Raw genomic sequence first — 21,429 nt, 5'->3', positions numbered from 1 at the left:
TAAAATCTTTTAACGTATCGCTCGCTCCTCTGCAGAATGTTCTAGATTACGCACTACGTATAGACGAAGCTTAGACTGGCAGCGCCGGGACAGTCGCCGTTCAGTGTCCGACACGAGATGTGTGTGGTATTTTCGTTTTACATTTGTAGGCACAAGTTTGCCTCATGAAACGTGTCGTTTTAAATTCATTTACCAACTCCCCCGTCCGTCACAATATGCGGTGCTTCCGTTCGTCGTGACTGTTGAGGAACCTGCACCGCGCTTCCAACCCGTATTTTAATCCGATAATGCCCGTATACACGCCGCTTTTTGCTCGTCGCTCACCAGGTTGTTTGTTTTCTTTTTTTGGCTTTGGCTCGGTTACGGGATTGGCCAAAGACCAGGTTCCTTCAAAAGCTCGCTTCACCTCGATGATCCGACGTCACAACATTATCGAACGGCCCGTGGCAGCGTCCGTGTTTCTCCTTCGGGTGATCCACCGGCCTCGGTGAAGTTTCAGCAAAATCTCGCTTCATGAGCGAGGAGCGCGCCCATCTTTTTCCGGATCAGCGCGTATCTTCCGGTCTCATTCAAATGGTGCATCTGTTTCCCGAAACCTGGTTTGGTGGCACTAGACTCGCCACGAAGATGCACCGTGTGAATCTACCGTTACTTCTACCGTGATGGTAACGGAAGTCTTAAAAAATAAACGGACACCCCCGACCTCCTAGTCGCACTTTGCGGTACACACTGATGTGCCTATTGTTTCTTCTGCACCTCGCTGATTTTCGAAATACCACCACTTGTGCGTAAATATTCTAGCACCAAGCGCCTCAGCTGATATCGTGTTCTCGACAGTCCATTCACATTCAGAATACCAAAGTACAATCCGCTGGCTTGCAGTGCGATACTATAAAAAAGAGCCTACACGACATTGCGCAAACCGTACAATGGTTACCGCTTATTCAGGGGATGTGGTTCCACTCCAGCTATGACAGACGATTCCCACGGGCCCCAGATGAGGATTAGCTGTGTAATGTGTAGCTAAACGTTCCCTTGATAATTTTCCTCTTGGAGTCGCTGTTTGTCAGTGGCCGCCCCTGCGTCCTCCAGACGACGCTAGCACCTTTCGCCAAGCGCCGTCATGGCAGTCGGTGACCGGAGTCGTTGCTTTGGTCTTGCAGAATTTAGGCTACCCCGCCGACTTCACTGTCGTTGCTACCGAAGGTGGAAAATAATGCTTGTTTATAAAACTGATTGGTTCGTATTTCTTTGATTTTGATCAAATTAATTTTATTTAAAACATATTTATCTATAGTGTAAATAAGATTTATTCAATACCTATCACCGTAGATAGAAAAATTGATCACTTATTACTAGGCGTATTTTTAAGAAGGAAGCTAGATTAATCAATCGATCACTGAAAACAATGTGGAAGTACGGAAATTTCCAAATTTAATATTTTGAAGATTGTTTAATTAACAACTTTTTATTAGCGTTACAATAGAGCGTACGCAATTATGCTTCTTTTTTTGTTAAGAAGCTTTATTGACTTTTTTGCGTTCTCATTAGTTTGGAATAGCAACACCCCCTTTTCTTGGTTTCTATTCTTTCTCATTTCGATTTCCTCGTAATAGAATATTACGTAACTGACGAACGGTGTGGGCGTTGGGTGCAGTAATTTGTGTACTGACCAATCAAAAATGCGAGTACTTTCTGACTGTCTTGTAGATTCCAAGGGGATAAATAAACTATTTTAGGACGTTGGTAATCAACTGTTTCCCAAATTACTAGCTTGAATCCGCATGCACGTCACTTATACTCCTTTGCACCTTAAGCTGAGACAGCAGCCATGCCACAAGCACGAGAACTCCAAGTCGCTGTTTTGAAGCGATCTTCCACAGAACGAGCACACGCGCTAGAAAGGCACGTATCAAAGTCAGGAACGCGGGCTAGCTCGCGCTTCTAGCTTTGGCTTGAGTCTCAATTTAAAAGGGTACTCTGTGCGATTTTTCTTGCTACCGTAACTAACTATAATTTCGGGATCACCGGCCTTTACCCTTTCCTGTATGCTATTTAGTATTGTAAAATTTAGGATAGTTATTGTGAAATCGGCAAGTGAACATGATTCCAAAATTAACATTCAAATATGCCCGGGCTTGTCAGTAGCTTGACGTCAGAAGAAAGCAGGCTGCTAGGCCAAGCGAGCACTCTAAATATTGACTATGCCGAACACACGTATTATAGTGCTCCATTAGTGCTAGAAGGAGCTTCCAAAGCATTCAGATGACACCATGAAGCTGCTTGAAAACCGTTTGGAACGAAGTGCACAGTCCGAAGAGTGAAACCTTGCCTTCCCCTGACGTCATCTTTTTATTTTTACTTAAAAAAAAAGCACAATTTGAGGGTCAATATTATAAATTAAAAAACTTCGCGCAAAAATATAAACATTTACCTCAACATTTGGGTGACTATTTCAGCGATTGTTTGTTGCTTCGTTGAGCAACTTTTCAGGAAAACCTGGGACTGTGAAGATAAATCTGAGTCACCCCTTAAGGGCGAATGGAATATAAAAAAGTGCTTCGGCGTTTTTTTTTTCTTTTTTTTTTCTAGTCTTCGATTTATCTGAAAATGTCTTAAACACGCCCTCAAGCATCGCCTAAATAGCGACCAAAATACTGGGGCACAACCATTTCTTTTTCGCAAAGTTACTGAATCTTGGTTTTCACGGCGTTTTCCAAAGTGAAAGTTTCCATTCGCAACAATCATAAGTGACGTCAGGGGCAGCAGGAGTTCACTTTTTGAAATTTAGTCTTTGTTTCCGACGGATTACCAGCAGTTTCACGGAGTCAAATGAACGATTTGGAAGCTCGCTACATCATCCGCCCAGCAGCACGAAAGAAATGCCCGACATAGTTCCTTTTTCGACTGCCCGCTCGACCTGCATGCGTACGTTCCCCTGTCATCACGGCATTTAAAAACACGGGCATATTTTTGTGTTGGCTTTGGCATCATTTACACTTGCCCATTTTACGAGAACCATTCTAAATTTCTCGATGCTAAATAGAATATTGGAAAGGGTAAAGGCCGGTGATTTTGAATATATACACCCATATTCACCAAGCGCGAGTAGCGCCTGTTTAACCACTGACTAGCGACGTCGTCGACTAAAATGATCACGTGGCGAGCGATAGTCGCCGCTACGTGAGCGCTTGGTATTCACCGGTCGTGTTTAGGGTCTAGTCGCCCCCGCGACTGAGGAGCCGACTAACAAATCTTAGTCATAGGGTAGGGCTAGTTTAGCGGGCCCCTAGTGGGCGTTTAGCGGCAAATATGGCCGACCTGCGAGATCTTTTCGAGCTCAAAGAGCTTTCACAAGTGCAAGCGCTTCGCGTGATGCCCCGTACTGTACGCGACCTGCAGAACCCATTTATTATATGGAGCGACGACAATTTAAAAAGACGGTACAGGCTGAGGAAGGAGTCTGTGATGTTTGTTGCAAACCTGCTTTGGTCAGACCTCAACGAAACTTCGGTGAACAACGCAATCTAGCAGGAGCTTCAAGTTCTCAGCGCCCTCCGCTTTTTTGCGAAAGGCAGCTATCAAGACGACGCTGGAGACATCCACGGCTTCAGCCAGCCCACCCAGTCGCGGATCGTAGGTCGGGTCTCTCGGGCTCTCGCGCGAAGACGCGCCAGTCTGTGCACTTTCCTGAAAACCGCAAAGAGCAGCGCTCTACGATCCAGCACTTCTTCGAACGATACTGGTTTCCCTCTGTAGTTGGGCTTACCGACGGCACTCACATACGGATAAAGAATCCAGGAGGGCCAATGCTGGAACTGATAGGTGCCGTCTGCGCATGCGCGCGTGCCGTTCGCGGTGTCCTTTGTCTTTCTTGTTTGATCCTCCCATTATTGGCGTCTCGAGCTGCCAAACGCTGTTCCAATAAACACCGCTAGGTGTTCGGCCCACACTCGGAGATAACGTTGAGTGCAGGTGGGAAAGGGCCAGTGTTGTCGATGAGCACCGCCCCTTGTGCTATCAGGCGTCGATTTTAGGAAGATCGTTGCGCCGCTCGAACCACCGATAACGTGCGGGTTGGAAGAAGAAAACGAAGGCCACAGCGGAAGGCACATTCGCATGCGCAGATGTAGCGTATCAGTTCCAGTCGGCGCTGCCAGATAGCGCGGCGATGCAGTTCGGACGCCGCTCTGGCGCTCGGTTTTACTTTGAGGAAACCTGCACATCTGCAGGAAGAAGTTCCATGCCCTAAATGTTTAGGTGAGCTAGCTGAAAACAAATTTATTTTCACCGCTCCTAGTACGATAGCAAATTCATTACGTTTTCCTGGACATTCAATACGATATCCAAAAAGAGTATTTAAGCTAAATTAGTGAGTACCAGGCAAAACAGCAACTACCTAATACTCATCTCTCAAGAAAGTAATCAAGTAGAACCCATTTAAATCACTAACCAGTAAAAACCTGCCTAGAGCTTTAGAGAGAAAGGTGCCTTGTCACTTCACCTTTCTTAGCAGATTCCTATACAGGAAATAGAACATCAGTTTACTGTTGGCTTTTACCTGTGTTTTGTGGCAGTGCTTTCTGGCTACGAGCCTATAAGGAATACGTCCTTCCACCCTGGCTTTGTATACGTACCCTGGTGCTCGCTTCCAGGCATTCCTACTTCAACATCTAGGCTGTGTCTAACGCCTTCGGGCGTGAAAAGCGACAATTGAACGGCCAGCAGATGTCTTTGATGTCCTGCCCTGCCAAGAGACGTTTGTCTGCTTACACTGTGGTGGCACATTTGTTTACCGAGATGCAGTACTTACCTCAAAGGTAGGTGCTGCATCTCGACCCAAGAATATCAGAAAAAAAACAAGCCTGTGATTGCAAAGCACCACAATTATAGTCATATTTTTACCTTCTCGCCTTCCGATGAAAAATGTGGGAGTATCTTACGATCAAAGTAGCAAATGAGTACAACGTAGTTGCAAAAGGTATAGATAGGTTAGTCTACCAATTATTTGCTTTTGAAATTATTTGAAAAGTATCAACTCGCCCTTAAGAGTATTTCGGGTGGGGCAACTTGAGACGAGTATGTTATGTGCAACACTGCATTTTCCTTTCCAGCTGGTTTGTGATGCTAAGGAGAAAATAACCAACGTGGTGGCACGGTGGCGTGCTAGTGCTCACGATTCAAGGATCTGGGAGGAATGTGCCCTTCGGGAGAAGTTTCAAGAGGGTGTAAGCTAGTGTTCACTCTGATTATTGTTCGCCAACATTCTAAAGTGATACATAATAGCCTCATTACTGCCTAACCTTAAAAAAATAATAAATATTGGGATTCAATCACTCTGAAATAAAGACACATCTCTCTTTTGTGAACATATTTTAATGTTTATGCACTTTATACATATTTACAGACAAAAAATGACAGGCCTCCAACTGGCAGGCAATAGATATGCGTGCATGAGCATCTCTTGACACCAGTCCTCGGTGCATGGCCGAATAGTCCAGAAGAAGAGCACAACATACGACACAAATCTACAAGGAATGCCATTGAAAGAGTGATCGGGCAATTGAAAAACAAGTTCAGGTGCCTTATCCGAAAACTTGAAATCTCCTTAGACACAACCAAGGCTGCGATAGTAGCGGCATGTGTGCTCTTCTACATTGCGAAGGACCACATCGGTAGTAAGATTACAAAGTATGAATGGAATAGACATCCATACTTAAAACTCGTCTCAATGTGTCCTACATCTTTTTTTTTGTTTTAAGTGAAGTTGATTTTAGTTCAGACTCTGACACGGACTATGAATCAAGCGATTCAAGCGACACTAGCTCCGAAAGTGATAAAACTACTGAGGATCCTCCAAGTGGAACTGCGTTCAGGTCGCAGTTCATACAAACCCATTTTTCTCCAGGTACTTGAAACAAATGTAAACCTAGTGATGAAAATCACGAAAAGAGCACGGCCAACCCGGTCAAACACAAGAAAAATAAATGTTTAGGCGAAGAGAAGTTGGCCTGCCATAGAAGCATGGCGACACCCTGGCGTGAACAATGCTACCAGTCCAGTACAACTACTAACTTGGCGTATTAGGCGCGTGTTGTGCAGTATAGACTACACTTCCATATAATACAGAAGCGCTGACAAGCAACTAGAGTGTATTAGAGATATAACTGAAAAATAACAAAAAGCACATGTTGTTGGTCCAAAAAATACAGGGTTTACACTATGGACATCAGACATTTATGGTTGCCTGTAAACGAAAGCATACTTGCCACATAATGCTGCTTAAATGAACAATGAAGATGATTTGAACGTTTTATTTCACTATTAAAACATGTCGTAGGCATGACCTAGGCAATGTTGTCCAAGTTTTAGCCCGAAACAAACACCTGCCAGTTGCCAAAATAAAACACGGCCTGAAACGAAGTTATGCGACAAAGATGTTTTTTTTTTCTTCTCACAAGTCATCACGGTTGTTTTAGTCCTCTGCTAGCATTGTCTGATTCTTTCGCTTACAGTATTTTAACTGTTCGCTAAGCACACTCAGCTGTAGCTTGTTTTTCTCTTCCAGGAATTGTTGCTGCTAGACCTCCCTTTTGAATTGATGCTGTAAAATCTTCATTTGAAGATCGTGTTGTTGCTGTTCGAACTGCATCTGCTGCTATAATTTTTCATTATAGCAGTCGGCTACGAGCTCGGCACCCTTTGTTGCACTGCCACGGTGACCTGGCTGCCTAAACAAAAGAAAACGTGTTTGCACTCACAAAAGCGTTTTACAAAAATGCAAGTGATTTCAGCGGTGGAAATACAATAAACATGATATAATTAGCTGCTTCTGTGCCTTGGGGTAACTGAAACCTGGGAAAGGGTCTTTGGGGAAAAATCTGAGAAATGCTTTTGAGGGAACACGTCACCCAAGGAAGGTTGAAAGTAAGAGCTCCAAGGCCTTCTTTTTTTTCCCCAAAATTCAGGCGTATAATGCTTCAAGAAAAACGTTTTGTCCTAGAGTAACTCAACTGCCGCCCCTGACAAAGTATTGTCTGTGATGCTACTAGAGAGATTTAGTATAGCATTCGCAAGCGTTTTGTGTATGCAAAGAATAGTGTCAGCATAGGTTTTATATGACAACGCTATTTTTAGCGTACGCAATACTCACTCCCTATCGCGAAGTTTCGCAACAAGCACAAAAATGCACACCTTCTGTGATGCCCGATCCCAGCACGTTGCAGCATTGTAGCTGCAGTACCGTTGTTCCTTCTGACAGCCAAGGATCCAGCAGGAGGTAAATGAAGGTTGGGTGGTTGGCTGCATACCACGTTGTTAAAGACATTTCAGATTACTATGTCATGACTCGGCCACCCTAGCCTGGGCATGATGGTGCATATCAGGCTGAAAAAGAATAGATTTATGATCTAGGAATGACAAATTACTAAATGACTAGCAAAACGCATTCAGCCATTCTAGAGCTCAAAAGATTCTTTTAAGGTATTTTTATTATTACGGAAATAGAACAAATAGATGAGACCGGTAACGTTTGTGGTAGGCTTGCTTGGACAAGAAAAAGGAAGAAAACAGGGAGCAGTTTCAGGTCTAGGGGGAGCACTCAATGCACACATTGAAGCTCGCACAAGTAGGACGCACTTGACCAAGCACATCACAAGGAAGTAAGTCCCTGAACGCACAAGAGTGCAGTGGTTTTACAGGCACCGCACTGGACGTTCAATCAGTGATGATGCACTGTTAAATTTCTTACATTCACAACACAACACAGTAGAAACCGCACACACATATGCATAAATACTAGGTCCCATCATTGATTAATTAGATCGGTACTCTCAAGACAAAATTCAAGTTTCCCTACCAGCTTCTACTTCCGTCCTTTTTTAAAAAATTGGCAAATTTGCTGCAAGGATAAAGATAAAAGCTCAAAAATATGCTTTTGCATAGGAAAACTAGTGAGGTTACTTCGGACATCACACAACCTCCAGAAAAAAGTCAAGATAGTGAGCACTCACTTCAATACAGGTTCTTTTTTATTTCCTTACCGAAGATAAATAAACTATTTCACATTCAGCCTGCATCAGATATGTTGCCTGTCAGGTAACAGTATCAGCATCAGCATATTTACGTGTTCAGCAGCTACTCTCCCGTTTCATCAAGGTGTTCCAGCTGAATTTCCTGTGTGCCCAGTTGCGTGTCTTGGGAACACGCTGTAGGCAGAATTCTAGTTTCGAATGAGCTGATGGAGCACATTTTAGAAGTAGAAATCAGTAACAGTGCACCAGTCTTTTTTGTAGATGGGACATTCATAGTTGTGGGTATGCAAATGAACTAATATTGAAAAAAAGTTCCACAGCATGGGAATGCAAAACTTAGCGTAATCTCTGGTTACCTGCTGCCGATTGTGCTTGCAACGGCCTCAAGACGGGGTGACACATTCGTTCCAGGTTCCGGCGCAGGCACTTGGCTGCAGGTAGTAGAGTAACCTCTATTACAAGATTCACGCTTCTTCTCGCTTGGATTGCACCCATACTTGGTTAGTTATTGTTCGCAGCTAACCAATCCACTAATAGTTTGCATCGTCATAATTTTTTTTTTCGGGGGGGGGGGGGGGGGGGGGGGTTGTAATCGTCTTTTTCTGTGCACTGGCGAAATTTTTTTACTCTTTCATCTGCGTCGTCATCATTTTTGTAGGAAATATCAAGAAATAAAAATGCCTCGGCAATTTGGAATCCTGTGCAATAAAGTTTGATAAAGCCTACTCGACTAAAGCAAAGTCAATAAAATAGACATTTCTTTAATATTTATATTTTAAATACACCCAAAAGTAGGACATACGTGCTCAGCAGCAACTCCACTGGTGCAAGTACATGCTCCAGTGTGGCCTCTTCAACCAGTACGCAAGTTTCTTCGACGCAGTTGAAACGTTGCTCTGGTGCGGTCGTTCTAAAAAAAAAGTATAAAAGTAGGGTTTCACATTTATTTTAAGAACGGAGTAAAATAACTCGATGAACTCACGTTTCTCCGTCCATCTCCACGTCGTAGTCGAAAACACTCGTGTCTCTAAGATATTCGTGAGGGAGAGCATCTTTTATCCGGTGTTCACGGCGGATGTCTCCTTCGGTGGTGCACTCCCTCCCGTCCTCGAGAGTTCTTTTGAGTAATTCCGCCAATTCTTTTTTGTTGTCAGCTTTACGCGTCTCCATCGCTCTTTTATACGATCGAGGTCGCGAACTTTTGTCGTCGACTCCGCTCTGAAGTTTGAATCAATTACTCGCCAGGAATATTTTTTTTTGTACGTTGACTGCGTGGTCGCACCACTTGTCCTGGGTGACAGCAACGTAAGGTAGAATCAGATCCAAGAGCCTTAACTTCCCCGCCTGGTCCCAGTTTTCACCTCGCGGTCTTTTTTGCTTCGAAGCCGAGGAGGAACCCATCACGCACGAAACAAAGCACGACCAAAGTTAAAAACACCTGACCAAATTGGCGCGGCGGCTGACGTCGGATTGGATTGAACTGAATTCTGTCGGCTAAACTCGACAACCGGATGTCAACTGTGCGCGTCGCACTGTTGACATCCGGTTTTTATTTTTCCTTTAGGGCCTGAGCGCGTGCGTGCAAAGTCCGCTGACGTCACTTCCGCCGTGTAGCTCCTGACTAGATAGTCGCCCACTCGCACAGAGCAAGTCGGTGCTCGTGAATACCGCCTGAAATAATCGCTCGTTAGTCGCGGATTTCTCGTTTAGCTCGCCACTACCTAGTCACGCTACTAACCTTAAAACGGCGCTAGTTAGTCGCGCCTGGTGAATACGGGTGATAGTTATTTCGGGTAGTTAAAAAATCGCCAGACTACGTACCCCTTTAAGCAAGCGCCATCATTTTCTTAAAAGAAATTCAGGGATAGAATGCAAGCTACTGCAATAAAATAACATTATATCAAAATCTTGAGAACTGCCAATTCCTAAAATCACTGATTAGTATAAAAAGTTAAAGATAGCAGATGCTTCCTCGCTAAACGTTGCTGTGAGTACGGGGTCACCTAGGGCAGAAACAACTTCCCTTAGGCCCTACACGCGGTGCGTACTTTTAGCTTGATCCTCAGATATTCCAACGTTCAAACACAACTGGGAAAATGTGAAAGCCTAATGCACAAAGCTGTCGTAAAATCGCTGACTAGTTCAAAAGATAAAAATCGCAGGAGCTTCCGAACTAAAAACGTTGCTTGTCATTATGGGGCAACCTTGGGCTGGATAAACGTCTCCGAGGCCCTACACGCGCCGCATACCTTTCGCTTTGATTTTCAGACACTCCAACGTTCGAACATAGCAAAGATAATGCGTAAATTTTATGCTCAAAGCTCTATCAAACCTCAAACACATCTTGAATCCTAGCTCCGCTATTGCGATAGGACTGATGCTGTCTCACAGATGCTAATCTTCAGACAGTTTTCACAAAAACACTATGTAGACTCATTCCTTCAGATCGTCCCGTTATACATGCGTCAGAGAGCTCGAAGAAGCCCGAAATCAACTACAAGCAGCGGCACATCACGACTACCGCGTACCGATCCAACCCCCCCCCCCCTTTTCCTGAGAGCTACCATCTTACCGGTAACGTCACGGGTCTTGTGATGTCGCGTGACGAGTAGTCACTTTTGCGTACAACATGGCTGCGACCAGGGGGTGCCACTTTCGAACCTTTGGTTTGTCACCCTAAGCCCCTCTATTTCGTTGGGTCGGAGACAATCTTCATATGTGGCACACTACCGCTTGGGACCAATGCATTCATCGTGCCATCCCATCCATGGAGCTAATACGTTCATGTTGATCCATCACATCCGCCGTGCCGACACATGCACCATGTCACCACCGGCAAATGTGAAGGAGGATTCGGGTTTTCAAACCAGTGCCTGGCAGTTTCTCCGAGCAAGAAATACACGTTCCGGAGGTTCTGGTCGTCTGTCCACCCGTTGTGACGGGAAACAGGGTCGTATTGGTCAATCCATGCAGTCCTCGACATCTTCGTAAACCTCGCTGTGGAAAGGCGTCGAATGCGAGATGCGACGGGTATGTGAATAGCGGTGGGAGCCGCCGAGGCCTGCTTCAACGAGTTGGTCATCGTTAGTTTAGTCCGCTTTTTAGAGCGCAGCTCTTAGGGGCCCGTTTCCGGCTTGAGCGGCGTCGGCGTCGCCGTCGGCGTCGGCGTAACCGCGCGGTGCATCATGGGAAATGTCCCATAATGCACCGCGCGAGCCCCCCACCGGGGTCACGTGACCTCGTGGGGGGGCACGTGACCCCCCGAGGTCACGTGACCCCGGTGCATCATGGGAAATGTCCCATAATGCACCGCGCGAGCCCCCACCTGGGTCACGTGACCTCGTGGGGCACGTGACCCCCCCGAGGTCACGTGACCCCCGAAGTCACGTGACTCCCCTGAGGTCACGTGACCCCCGCCGATGTCGCGTGACCCCCAATGACGTCATCGTCACTGATGACGTCACCGGCATCCACATCGTCATCGTCATCATCACTGATGACGTCATCATCACTGATGACGTTACCGGCATCCACATCGTCATCGTCATCATCACTGATGACGTCACCGGCATCCACATCGTCATCGTCATCATCACTGATGACGTCACCGGCATCCGCATCGTCATCGTCATCATCACTGATGACGTTACCGACATCCGCATCGTCATCGTCATCAGTGACGTCACTGATGTCGTCACCGGCATCCACATCGTCATCGTCATCGTCACTGATGGCGTCACCGGCATCCGCATCGTCATTGTCATCATCACTGATGACGTCACCGGCATCCGCATCGTCATCGTCATCATCACTGATGGCGTTACCGACATCCGCATCGTCATCGTCATCATCACTGATGACGTCATCAGCGACGTCACTGGTGACGTCACCGACATTCGCATCGTCATCGTCATCATCACTGGTGAAGTCATCAGTGACGTCACTAATGACGTCATCGGTACCCGCATCGTCATCGTCAATGATGACGTCATCAGTGACCTCAGTGATGACATCATCGGCATTGGGGGTCACGTGACCCCCAAGGTCACGTGACCCCCCCCTGGTTAGTTTAACCCCCCCCAGTGCCCTTCCCTCCTCCTCCTCAAGAGCTGCGCTCTAATTCGGCGTTACAGGGAGTTGTAAGCAGCTTTCACTTTTTAGAGCGCAGCTCTTAGGGGCCCGTTCCCGGCTTGAGCGGCGTCGGCGTAGCCAAGGTCATCCCAAGGTCACGTGGCCCCCGAGGTCATCCCACGGTCACGTGACCCCCAAGGTCACCCCAAGGTCACGTGACCCCCAAGGTCACCCCAAGGTCACGTGACCCCCAGAGGTCACGTGACCCCCTCCCCCAGGGTCACGTGACCCCCTGGTCACGTGACCCCCGAGGTCACGCGACCCCCACCCCCCCTTCGAAGTCACGTGACACCCCCAGGTCACGTGACCACCCCCAGGGTCACGTGGCCCCCGCCGAGGTCACGTGACCTCCCAGATGACGTCATCGTCACTGATGACATCACCGGCATCCGCATCGTTATCGTCATCATCACTGGTGACGTCATCAGTGACGTGAGCGCAGCTCTTAGGGGCCCGTTCCCGGCTTGAGCGGCGTCGGCGTCGGCGTAGCCAAGGTCATCCCAAGGTCACGTGGCCCCCCAAAGTCATCCCACGGTGACGTGACCCCCAAGGTCACCCCAAGGTCACGTGACCCCCAAAGGTCACGTGACACTCAGTCATGTGACCCCCTGGTCACGTGACCCCCCGAAGTCACGTGACACCCCCAGGTCACGTGACCACCCCCAGGGTCACGTGACCCCCGCCGAGGTCACGTGACCTCCCAGATGACGTCATCGTCACTGATGACATCACCGGCATCCGCATCGTCATCGTCATCATCACTGGTGACGTCATCAGTGACGTCACTGATGACGTCATCAGTGATGATGATGACGATGCGGATGCCGGTGAGGTCATCAGTGACGTCACTGCTGACGTCATCAGTGATGATGACGATGACGATGCGGATGCCGGTGACGTCATCAGTGACGATGACGTCATCGGGGAGGTTACGTGACCTCGGCGGGGGTCACGTAACCCTGGGGGTGGTCACGTGACCTGGGGGTGTCACGTGACTTCGGGGGGGGCATCCGCATCGTCATCGTCATCATCACAGATGACGTCATCAGTGACGTCACTGATGACGTCACCGACATCCGCATCGTCATCGTCATCATCGCTGGTGACGTCATCGGAGTCCGCATCGTCATCGTCACTGATGACGTCATCAGTGACGTCACTGATGACATCATCGGCATCGTCACGTGACCCCCCAGGTCACTTCACCCCCGCAGTACCCTTCCCTCCTCCTTCTCAAGAGCTGCGCTCTAATTCGGTGTTACAGGGAGTTGTAAACGGCTTTCACTTTTTTAGAGCCCAGCTCTTAGGGGCCCGTTTCCGGCTTGAGCGGCGTCGCCGTCGGCGTCGCCGTCGCCGTCGCCGTCGGCGTCGCCGTCGCCGTCGGCGTCGGCGTAACCGCGCGGTGCATCATGGGAAATGTCCCATAATGCACCGCGCGAGCCCCCCACCGGGGTCACGTGACCTCGTGGGGGGCACGTGACCCCGGTGCATCATGGGAAATGTCCCATAATGCACCGCGCGAGCCCCCCACCGGGGTCACGTGACCTCGTGGGGGGCACGTGACCCCCCGAGGTCACGTGACCCCCCGAAGTCACGTGACTCCCCTGAGGTCACGTGACCCCCTCCTCGAGGTCACGTGACCCCCCGAGGTCACGTGACCCCCGCCGATGTCGCGTGACCCCCCGATGACGTCATCCTCACTGATGACGTCACCGGCATCCACATCGTCATCGTCATCATCACTGATGACGTCACCGGCATCCACATCGTCATCGTCATCATCACTGATGACGTCACCGGCATCCACATCGTCATCATCACTGATGACGTCACCGGCATCCACATCGTCATCGTCATCATCACTGATGACGTCACCGGTATCCGCATCGTCATCGTCATCATCACTGATGACGTCACCGACATCCGCATCGTCATCGTCATCATCACTGATGACATCATCAGTGACGTCACTGATGTCGTCACCGGCATCCGCATCGTCATCATCACTCATCACTCGCTGATGACGTCATCATCACTGATGACGTCATCAGCGACGTCACTGATGACGTCACCGACATTCGCATCGTCATCATCACTGGTGAAGTCATCAGTGACGTCACTAATGACGTCATCAGTGACGTCAGTGATGACATCATCGGCACTGGGGGTCACGTGACCCCCAAGGTCACGTGACCCCCCACTGGTTAGTTTAACCCCCCCCCCCCAGTGCCCTTCCCTCCTCCTCCTCAAGAGCTGCGCTCTAATTCGGTGTTACAGGGAGTTGTAAGCGGCTTTCATTTTTACTTTCCATCTATGGGAAGGCTGGTAACTTGCATAGGACACCCTTAGGGCACGCTTGACTACTTGATGCGTCTCAGGCCATGATTAGTCACGCGGCGCCACGCTGTCACTTTGCGTTGCAACGTAAAAGGAAGTCACCTGACTTTGTGATGTCCCGTGAGTCATGGTGCATCAAACCATCTTTAGAGCGCAGCTCTTAGGGGCCTGTTCCCGGCTTGAGCGGCGTCGGCGTCGGCGTAACCAAGGTCATCCCAAGGTCACGCGACACCAAGGTCATCCCAAGGTCACGTGGCCCCCAAGGTCACGCCAAGGTCACGTGACCCCTCCCCCAGGGTCACGTGACCCGGAAGGTCACGTGACCCCCCGAGGTCACGTGACCACCCCGCCGAGGTCACGTGACCTTCTCGATGACGTCATCGTTACTGATGACCTCACCGGCATCCGCATCGTCATCGTCATCATCACTGATGACGTCATCAGTTACGTCACTGATGACGTTACCGGCATCCGCATCGTCGTCATCATCACGGATTACGTCATCAGTGACGCCACTGGTGACGTCACCGACATCCGCATCGTCATCATCATCATCGCTGATGACGTCATTGGAGTCCACATCGTCATCGTCACTTATGACGCCATCAGTTGCGTCACTGGTGACGTCACCGACATCCGCATCGTCATCGTCATCATCGCTGATGACGTCATCGGAGTCCACATCGTCATCGTCACTTATGACGTCATCAGTGACGTCACTGATGACCTCACCGGCATCCGCATCGTCATCGTCATCATCACTGATGACGTCATCAGTGGCGTCACTGATGACGTCACCGGCATCCGCATCGCCATCGTCATCATCGCGGATGACGTCATCAGTGACGTCACTGATGACATCATCGGCATCGTCACGTGACCCCCCAAGGTCACGTGACCCCCCAGGTCACTTCAATCCCCCCAGTACCCTTCCCTCCTCCTCCTCAAGAGCTGCGCTCTAATCCGGTGTTACAGGAAGTTGTAAACGGCTTTCACTTTTTTTTTCCGACCGGAAACCAAATTCCGCTTGTTCCCCCTGGTTGTTATGACTGGCTCGGGGTTTAGGTTCTTCGCGGTCTACTTGTGGGACTCGCCTTTCTTGTGGGACTCGCTCGTCGTGCGGTTTTTTCTGCCGAAACTTAGTTCACGGCTTCTTGGGGTGAACGAGGAAAAGGCATAAAGTAAAGTACCCAGCACCTCCACTGGAACACACGATGAGAGCAGAATACTGTCCAGAATAGTAAAGACTGATAAAAGTAGGGACTGGACAAGGCATCCGTGACGATATAACGAAACTTACAAGACAGCGTTTACCCTGAACAGTAAAGAAGATGCATTGCTTGAGTGGCAAGCTTGTCAAAAACACCCCGTCCTTCGGTGTCTTGACGACTGCCGTGGACGAACCGAACAAAAACAGGTGTGTGACCACTTTTCTGGCATTGAACTGCCACGACTCTATTTCGTGAAAGCTCAAGTCTACGCCAGAGCAATTTACAAAACAGCACAAAATCATCAGGCACGCCACAGAAACTACTAGCTTCAAAGCAGTTCTTCGCTACGCTGCACACCGAGGCAAGCTACCGGTTATTTGGACGAACGACACCACGACTGCACACTGCCAAGCACGACTGAAATTTGCGGAGCTCAACTGTGTATCCAAATACATCGCAAACGCCTCACTGACGACTTCGGAGATTCCGATAGTCATGGAGAGCGCAAAAACGTCTCGTGAAAATTTATTCTAGCGATATCCGAATCAATCTGATGACCGAGCAATGCAGGACCGATTATGTCTATTTTTATTAAATATTTTCGCCAATAACCAGCGAAATGCACACCGTTCTGCCGTGTCTTCAGTTAAAACTTATGCGAGAAACCACGCCGAACTCTGAAGTTGTTTTCGACCGGCTTCAGATCACGGCTCCCTCATCTAAAATCAACTCGCTTGGACCAACAACAGCGAACGACGTATCCGATAAGCTCCAGCCCAGCTGGGGCAAGCATTGCCTGGGAGCTGCCCTCTTGCCTCTGACGTCTCGTATTTGGTAGCGCCACATTGGCGTACTATGGTGACGGCCTGGGGGAGAGTTACGGTCCGAACACAAAAGTGTGCGGGCAGGAACCCCGGTTTATCGCTCTAAGACCCTCTAACTCGTTGTTACTAACCTATATACGTCTTTTTTATAAACACATTACCTGAAAAAGTTTGTCTGCATTCCCCTTGTCGTCAGCGTAGTTTTCTTCAGCCCGGGAAGAGATTTGAGATGCCAGAATGGTACAAACCACGACATATGCAAAGTCACGCTGCATGTTCACTGATGTTAGAATCTTGATCTTCTTGAAATCTTACAGTTTGATACTCGCTCTTTTATTTCATAAAGCCGTGACACATGAGCGCTGTACATAGAACCGTCTTTGATCTTCTGCCACGCAGCTGTGGATGTAATGGTGAAACGAAAGCAACATGAGAGCACAGCAGGATGTTTGTGTAGCATTTAAAGGTCGGGGGTAAACATTATGCTTCTCCGAAAACAGGTTTGTACTAGAAATATAGATACCACTAAATTGAGTGTGTAAACCACGTTAGATACGCGAAGCCGGTGATGCATCTCGAATGAGGTGTGGGTAACAAATGTATCACATAATTGCGTAAGCAGTACTGGTGAACATGCCAGCCAGGTATTATCTGGGTAAAACAAAAAAAAGAAACACAAAAAAAAAAACATTGAAATGAAAATATAGCGGGATATTTTTTTTGAATATAGGAAGGTGACTATATATTTTGACAATAGTAATATTAGCAAATCGAATTTTTGCACGCCGATTTTTTTTAGTATATTTCGCTTCGTTTCAATGCATAACTCATTGAGCAGCATTATTGAAAAGTAGATTATAGAGTATAACATTACCTTAATACGCTGCAATGATATATTGCGCGCGCGACAATATACTGAATAGTCGTATAGCTGAAAAAAAACAGATGTTTTAATGGAGTGTCGTATTCGTGAAATAGGACAATCTCGACTTCACCAAAACTTTAAAGGCGAAAATAAAAAGTGTAAAGGATATTTAGTTTGATGTGAATTTAAATAACTGCTCAGCACATTGGCATGTGTGTGAGGTTCGTAGAGCTGCTTATTTTGTCAATTTGGTTTTTCTTTGAATGTGTTCTCTAATCAAATGAATCAATCGTGTAATTACGTAAACCAAATTTCTGAACCTGCCACTTAGGTATTATTTGCTTAAAACAAATGTATATATAAGCGCTTAAATTTAAAATATAGCGCCCTTCTATGCGTATCTATAAGGTTACTAAACTTCGACGAAGTTAACGTTAGTGAATAAAACTTCTGCAGTGCTTTCAGTCGATGTTGGTTCCGAATTTACACTATCGCAACTAGGACGATATGTCAAGGGTAAAATCTGTCAGTGATTTTTTTATAAAGAAATAACAGAGAAAGACATGGAGACATACAATAGAATGACGGCGATTAAATGTCATACACCGAAGAGTGTTTTCAAATTTGTTTTTTGTCTGTGTTTCTCGACTGCCATGGCATATATTCGAAGCGGTTTCGATTCTAAATATAGTTCCCGTCCTGTTTTGTGGCTATTCCAACAAACTACATTTTCAAAATTTCCGGATTTTACTCTTTCTGGTATGCTATGTATTATCTCAAAATTTACACTAGCTGTTAAATATACGGCAATCAAAGGCGGTTCCAAAACCAATATTGAAAGTTTTCCGCGCTTTTAAGTACAGCCTAAGGAAAAATGTAGCATATCTGACTCTTCTTGGGCTGGTAAAATGTTGCCACAAATATATCGACCTGGTAAATCGCGAGGAACGGGCATGATGACTTTATTGTGCACTACGTGTGCTTGTCGTATTGGGCGACGGTCACTTCGGTATGCGGACCGAAACCCCGGTTGTCTATGTAAACCACTCCACCAAGTTGGTCCGAACCTATCTACGACTTCCTTATAACTAAATTACAGCGAAAAGTTCGTCTGCTTTTTAATTGTAGCTAGCGTCGTCTCCTTCAGCTGGGGAAGACATTTGAGTTGCCGGAATGGTAGAGATCACGACGTACGTAGTCACGTAACATGTTCACTCTGGTTGAAATCGACTTTTCCTAAAAATCCTACATTTTGATACTCGCTCTTTTATTTCATAATACCGTTAAATGTGACCGCTGTTAAGTAAGCGTATATATATTTATATATATTGTCAGGAAGATAAAGGGGAAGTGTTGGCGCACTAGAGCAAGTCACGTGCCGGGGCCGACGGAGCAGCTTATTGTACTGGACTCAACCGTCGGAACTGTTCTGTTTTGGTCACCCATTACCACCTTAAAAACCTCATTAAATACCCTTACAAGTGGTGAAGGCGCTCAGGTTCCCCTACCTTTTTCGTGTCTGCTACCCCAAAACATGCTCTGGAGCTTTAAAGCGGACTCACCATACCATCGCCATGCCAGACCAGCGACAAACTACATCAAGTGAACCCTCACGGCTGCCTCGCAACTACGTGAAGAACCGCCAGCGGGACCCTCCAACCTTCAGCGGCTGCCAACAAGGGGGCGTCGACGACTGGTTGAAACACTACGTCCGCGCAAGCGTCCATAACCATTGGGACGACTCTCATGTGGTGTTCTCTCTAAATGACGCGGCCTTTCAGTGGTTTGACAACCACGAAGAGGACATCAACTCGTGGGATGGCTTCAAGACATTATTTCCAGAAGCGTTCCGCAAGCCGGAGAGCTGCAAACAGCAGGCAAAATAAAAGCTGACACACCGCATCCAAGCTGCAACGGAGACTTCCACGAGTCACATCGAAGACGTCCTTCTTCTCTGCCGACGAGTTGGTGAGCAAATGTCCGAGGAGGATAAGATGCGACACCTATTTAAAGGTTTGTCCCAGAAACTTCTCTTTGTTGTAGCCCCGAAAATACCCGCGACCGTACAGCGACTCATCAGAATGTAAAACGTATGAAGAGATGCAGAGCACCTAGATCAACAAGGGGCGTTTTAAACGGCTTCCTGAAGTTTCCCTTAGCCCCGTTTCCAACATGAACCTCCTGCAACAGATCCGCGCCATCATCCGCGACGAACGGCGGAGATATTTTAACCCATCAAGCTTGACTGACGATACCTCTGGGTGTGCCATCGAGCCAGAAATCTTTGAAAAAGGGCTCTACAGCACTAGAGCGCATGACACAAGAGCGCCGACAGTAGAGCGCCGATAGTAGCGCGCCACGACGTTAGCCCGCGCAACACGAAAGCGCCGCGACGTTAAAGCGCACGACTCGAGAGCGCTGCAACCAGAGTGTCGAACCGATATTTTTATCGGTTCGGTTCGGGTTCGGGTTCATGGATTTCGGTTCAGTTCCGGTTCAGTTCCGGGGCGCAAAAAATAACGGTTCAAACCGGTTTGAACCGGTTCAAACCGGTTTGAACCGCTAAATTAGGAATATATTTTTCGCGTTGTTCTGTCAATTGGCACTATTCAGACCTGATTTTTGCGAGGACCTAATTTTTGAGAATTTCGCGAATCGCCTACAATTCACGAAAAATGGGGCCCGCGAGCAATTTCGGTAAAATGTAAACACATCGGAATTTATATTGAGATTCCACCGCGTCGAGAAAATTACAACCCCCGAATCATTCCAAAACTTCAGCTTTGACGTAAATCGCGAAATATTGAGCCCACGAAAAATAAGTCGTTTACAGTATATCGCTTTTTTCTATCGTTTGTTCAATCCAGTTTTATTTTCAGGTACCAAAATTTTAAAATTGTTATTTATTTCTACACAACAACAAAAAAAATCTACATTAACATACAAAACGTCGTGTTTATACGACTCAACATCCCCTCGTTTTCCAGAGTCACATACATTGTACCTGAATCGCAATGTTTTCGCGAAGTGAAGTAGGTTGCCTAAATACCCGTGATTGGTACAACTTTGCATCGCAGTATTAGAGGTTGAATCGTGGTTTTGCCCTTGAACTTAGGAATTAATTATAGTGAATAAAATCATGAAATGGGCACCTCGTCGCCATATATATCATGAAATGTGTTTTACGGATTACGTTTCACAGTATATATATGGTGACGAGACGACTGAGCTTAAAGCAATATAATTTTCAAAATGTCACGAAAATCACAGGACAAGCCCTTCCAGTCTATATTTTATAGAAACACTGAGCGATAATCGCATTGCTTGTTTTTTAACCAGCATTGTTTGCTGTCAGCACCGTGATGCGGGCGACGAATCATGCAAAAAGGAGTGACTGAAATTGTTCACTCTAACCTATGAGCACCTTAGTACTGAGATATAATCTGGCCTAAAACAGTGCTTACTTATGTGAAGATTTTCTTATATTGGATAAACTGGCATAGCCTGGATGTTGAGGTTTGTTCTTGACAAGGTGCCGATGAATTTAATTTGCAAATAAGCATCACCCTCGCTAATTGATGTTTTTTGTTAAATAGAACAAAGTGGTATTTCATGCTCTACTCGATTGGGGAGCTACTTAATTGGACACTTTCTCACAGTTTGCGTGTGTAATCGCCATAGTTCCACAATTCGTCCCAGTGTATTTCGTTTTGGCCCGACCCACAGACACGTAAAAGTTATGTTCACCACATAAAAAACGCGATAATAAACTTCTATATATTTTAGAAGTTATATATGCGTGAGGAACATATAGTTATTTAAATTAGCTTCAAAATAAAAAAAAATATTTAAAGCTTTCCCAAATCACCTATAACGTGTCTATAGAGGATAAAAGCGCCGAAAAATATTTGCAGAACATCTTTCAGATAATTTGAAGGTGCATTTACTTATATATTTTTGAGATGAGGATCTTCTATTTATGATGCCAAATCTTCAGACAGGAATTAAGTATATTTTTATTATCATCG

The 21,429-nt window shown here is 46.9% G+C and overlaps 1 protein-coding gene across 1 annotated transcript in view; it reads right to left on the bottom strand.

Moving 5' to 3' along the window:
• The window catches only part of LOC115321315, a 59,343-nt gene extending 42,532 nt beyond the window's left edge, over nucleotides 1-16,811 (bottom strand). The window contains exon 1 of the mRNA XM_029981528.2: nucleotides 16,698-16,811. Coding sequence (XP_029837388.2) covers nucleotides 16,698-16,811 — 114 coding nt within the window. The remainder of the gene's footprint in view (nucleotides 1-16,697) is intronic.
• Nucleotides 16,812-21,429: the final 4,618 nt, after the last annotated feature.

The sequence above is a fragment of the Ixodes scapularis genome, unplaced genomic scaffold, assembly GCF_016920785.2.
Source record: "Ixodes scapularis isolate PalLabHiFi unplaced genomic scaffold, ASM1692078v2 PGA_scaffold5__190_contigs__length_132052651, whole genome shotgun sequence".
Taxonomy (NCBI): domain Eukaryota; kingdom Metazoa; phylum Arthropoda; class Arachnida; order Ixodida; family Ixodidae; genus Ixodes; species Ixodes scapularis.
Note: the sequence above shows the minus strand (reverse complement) of the source record. Positions and strands in the feature narration are given on the sequence as shown.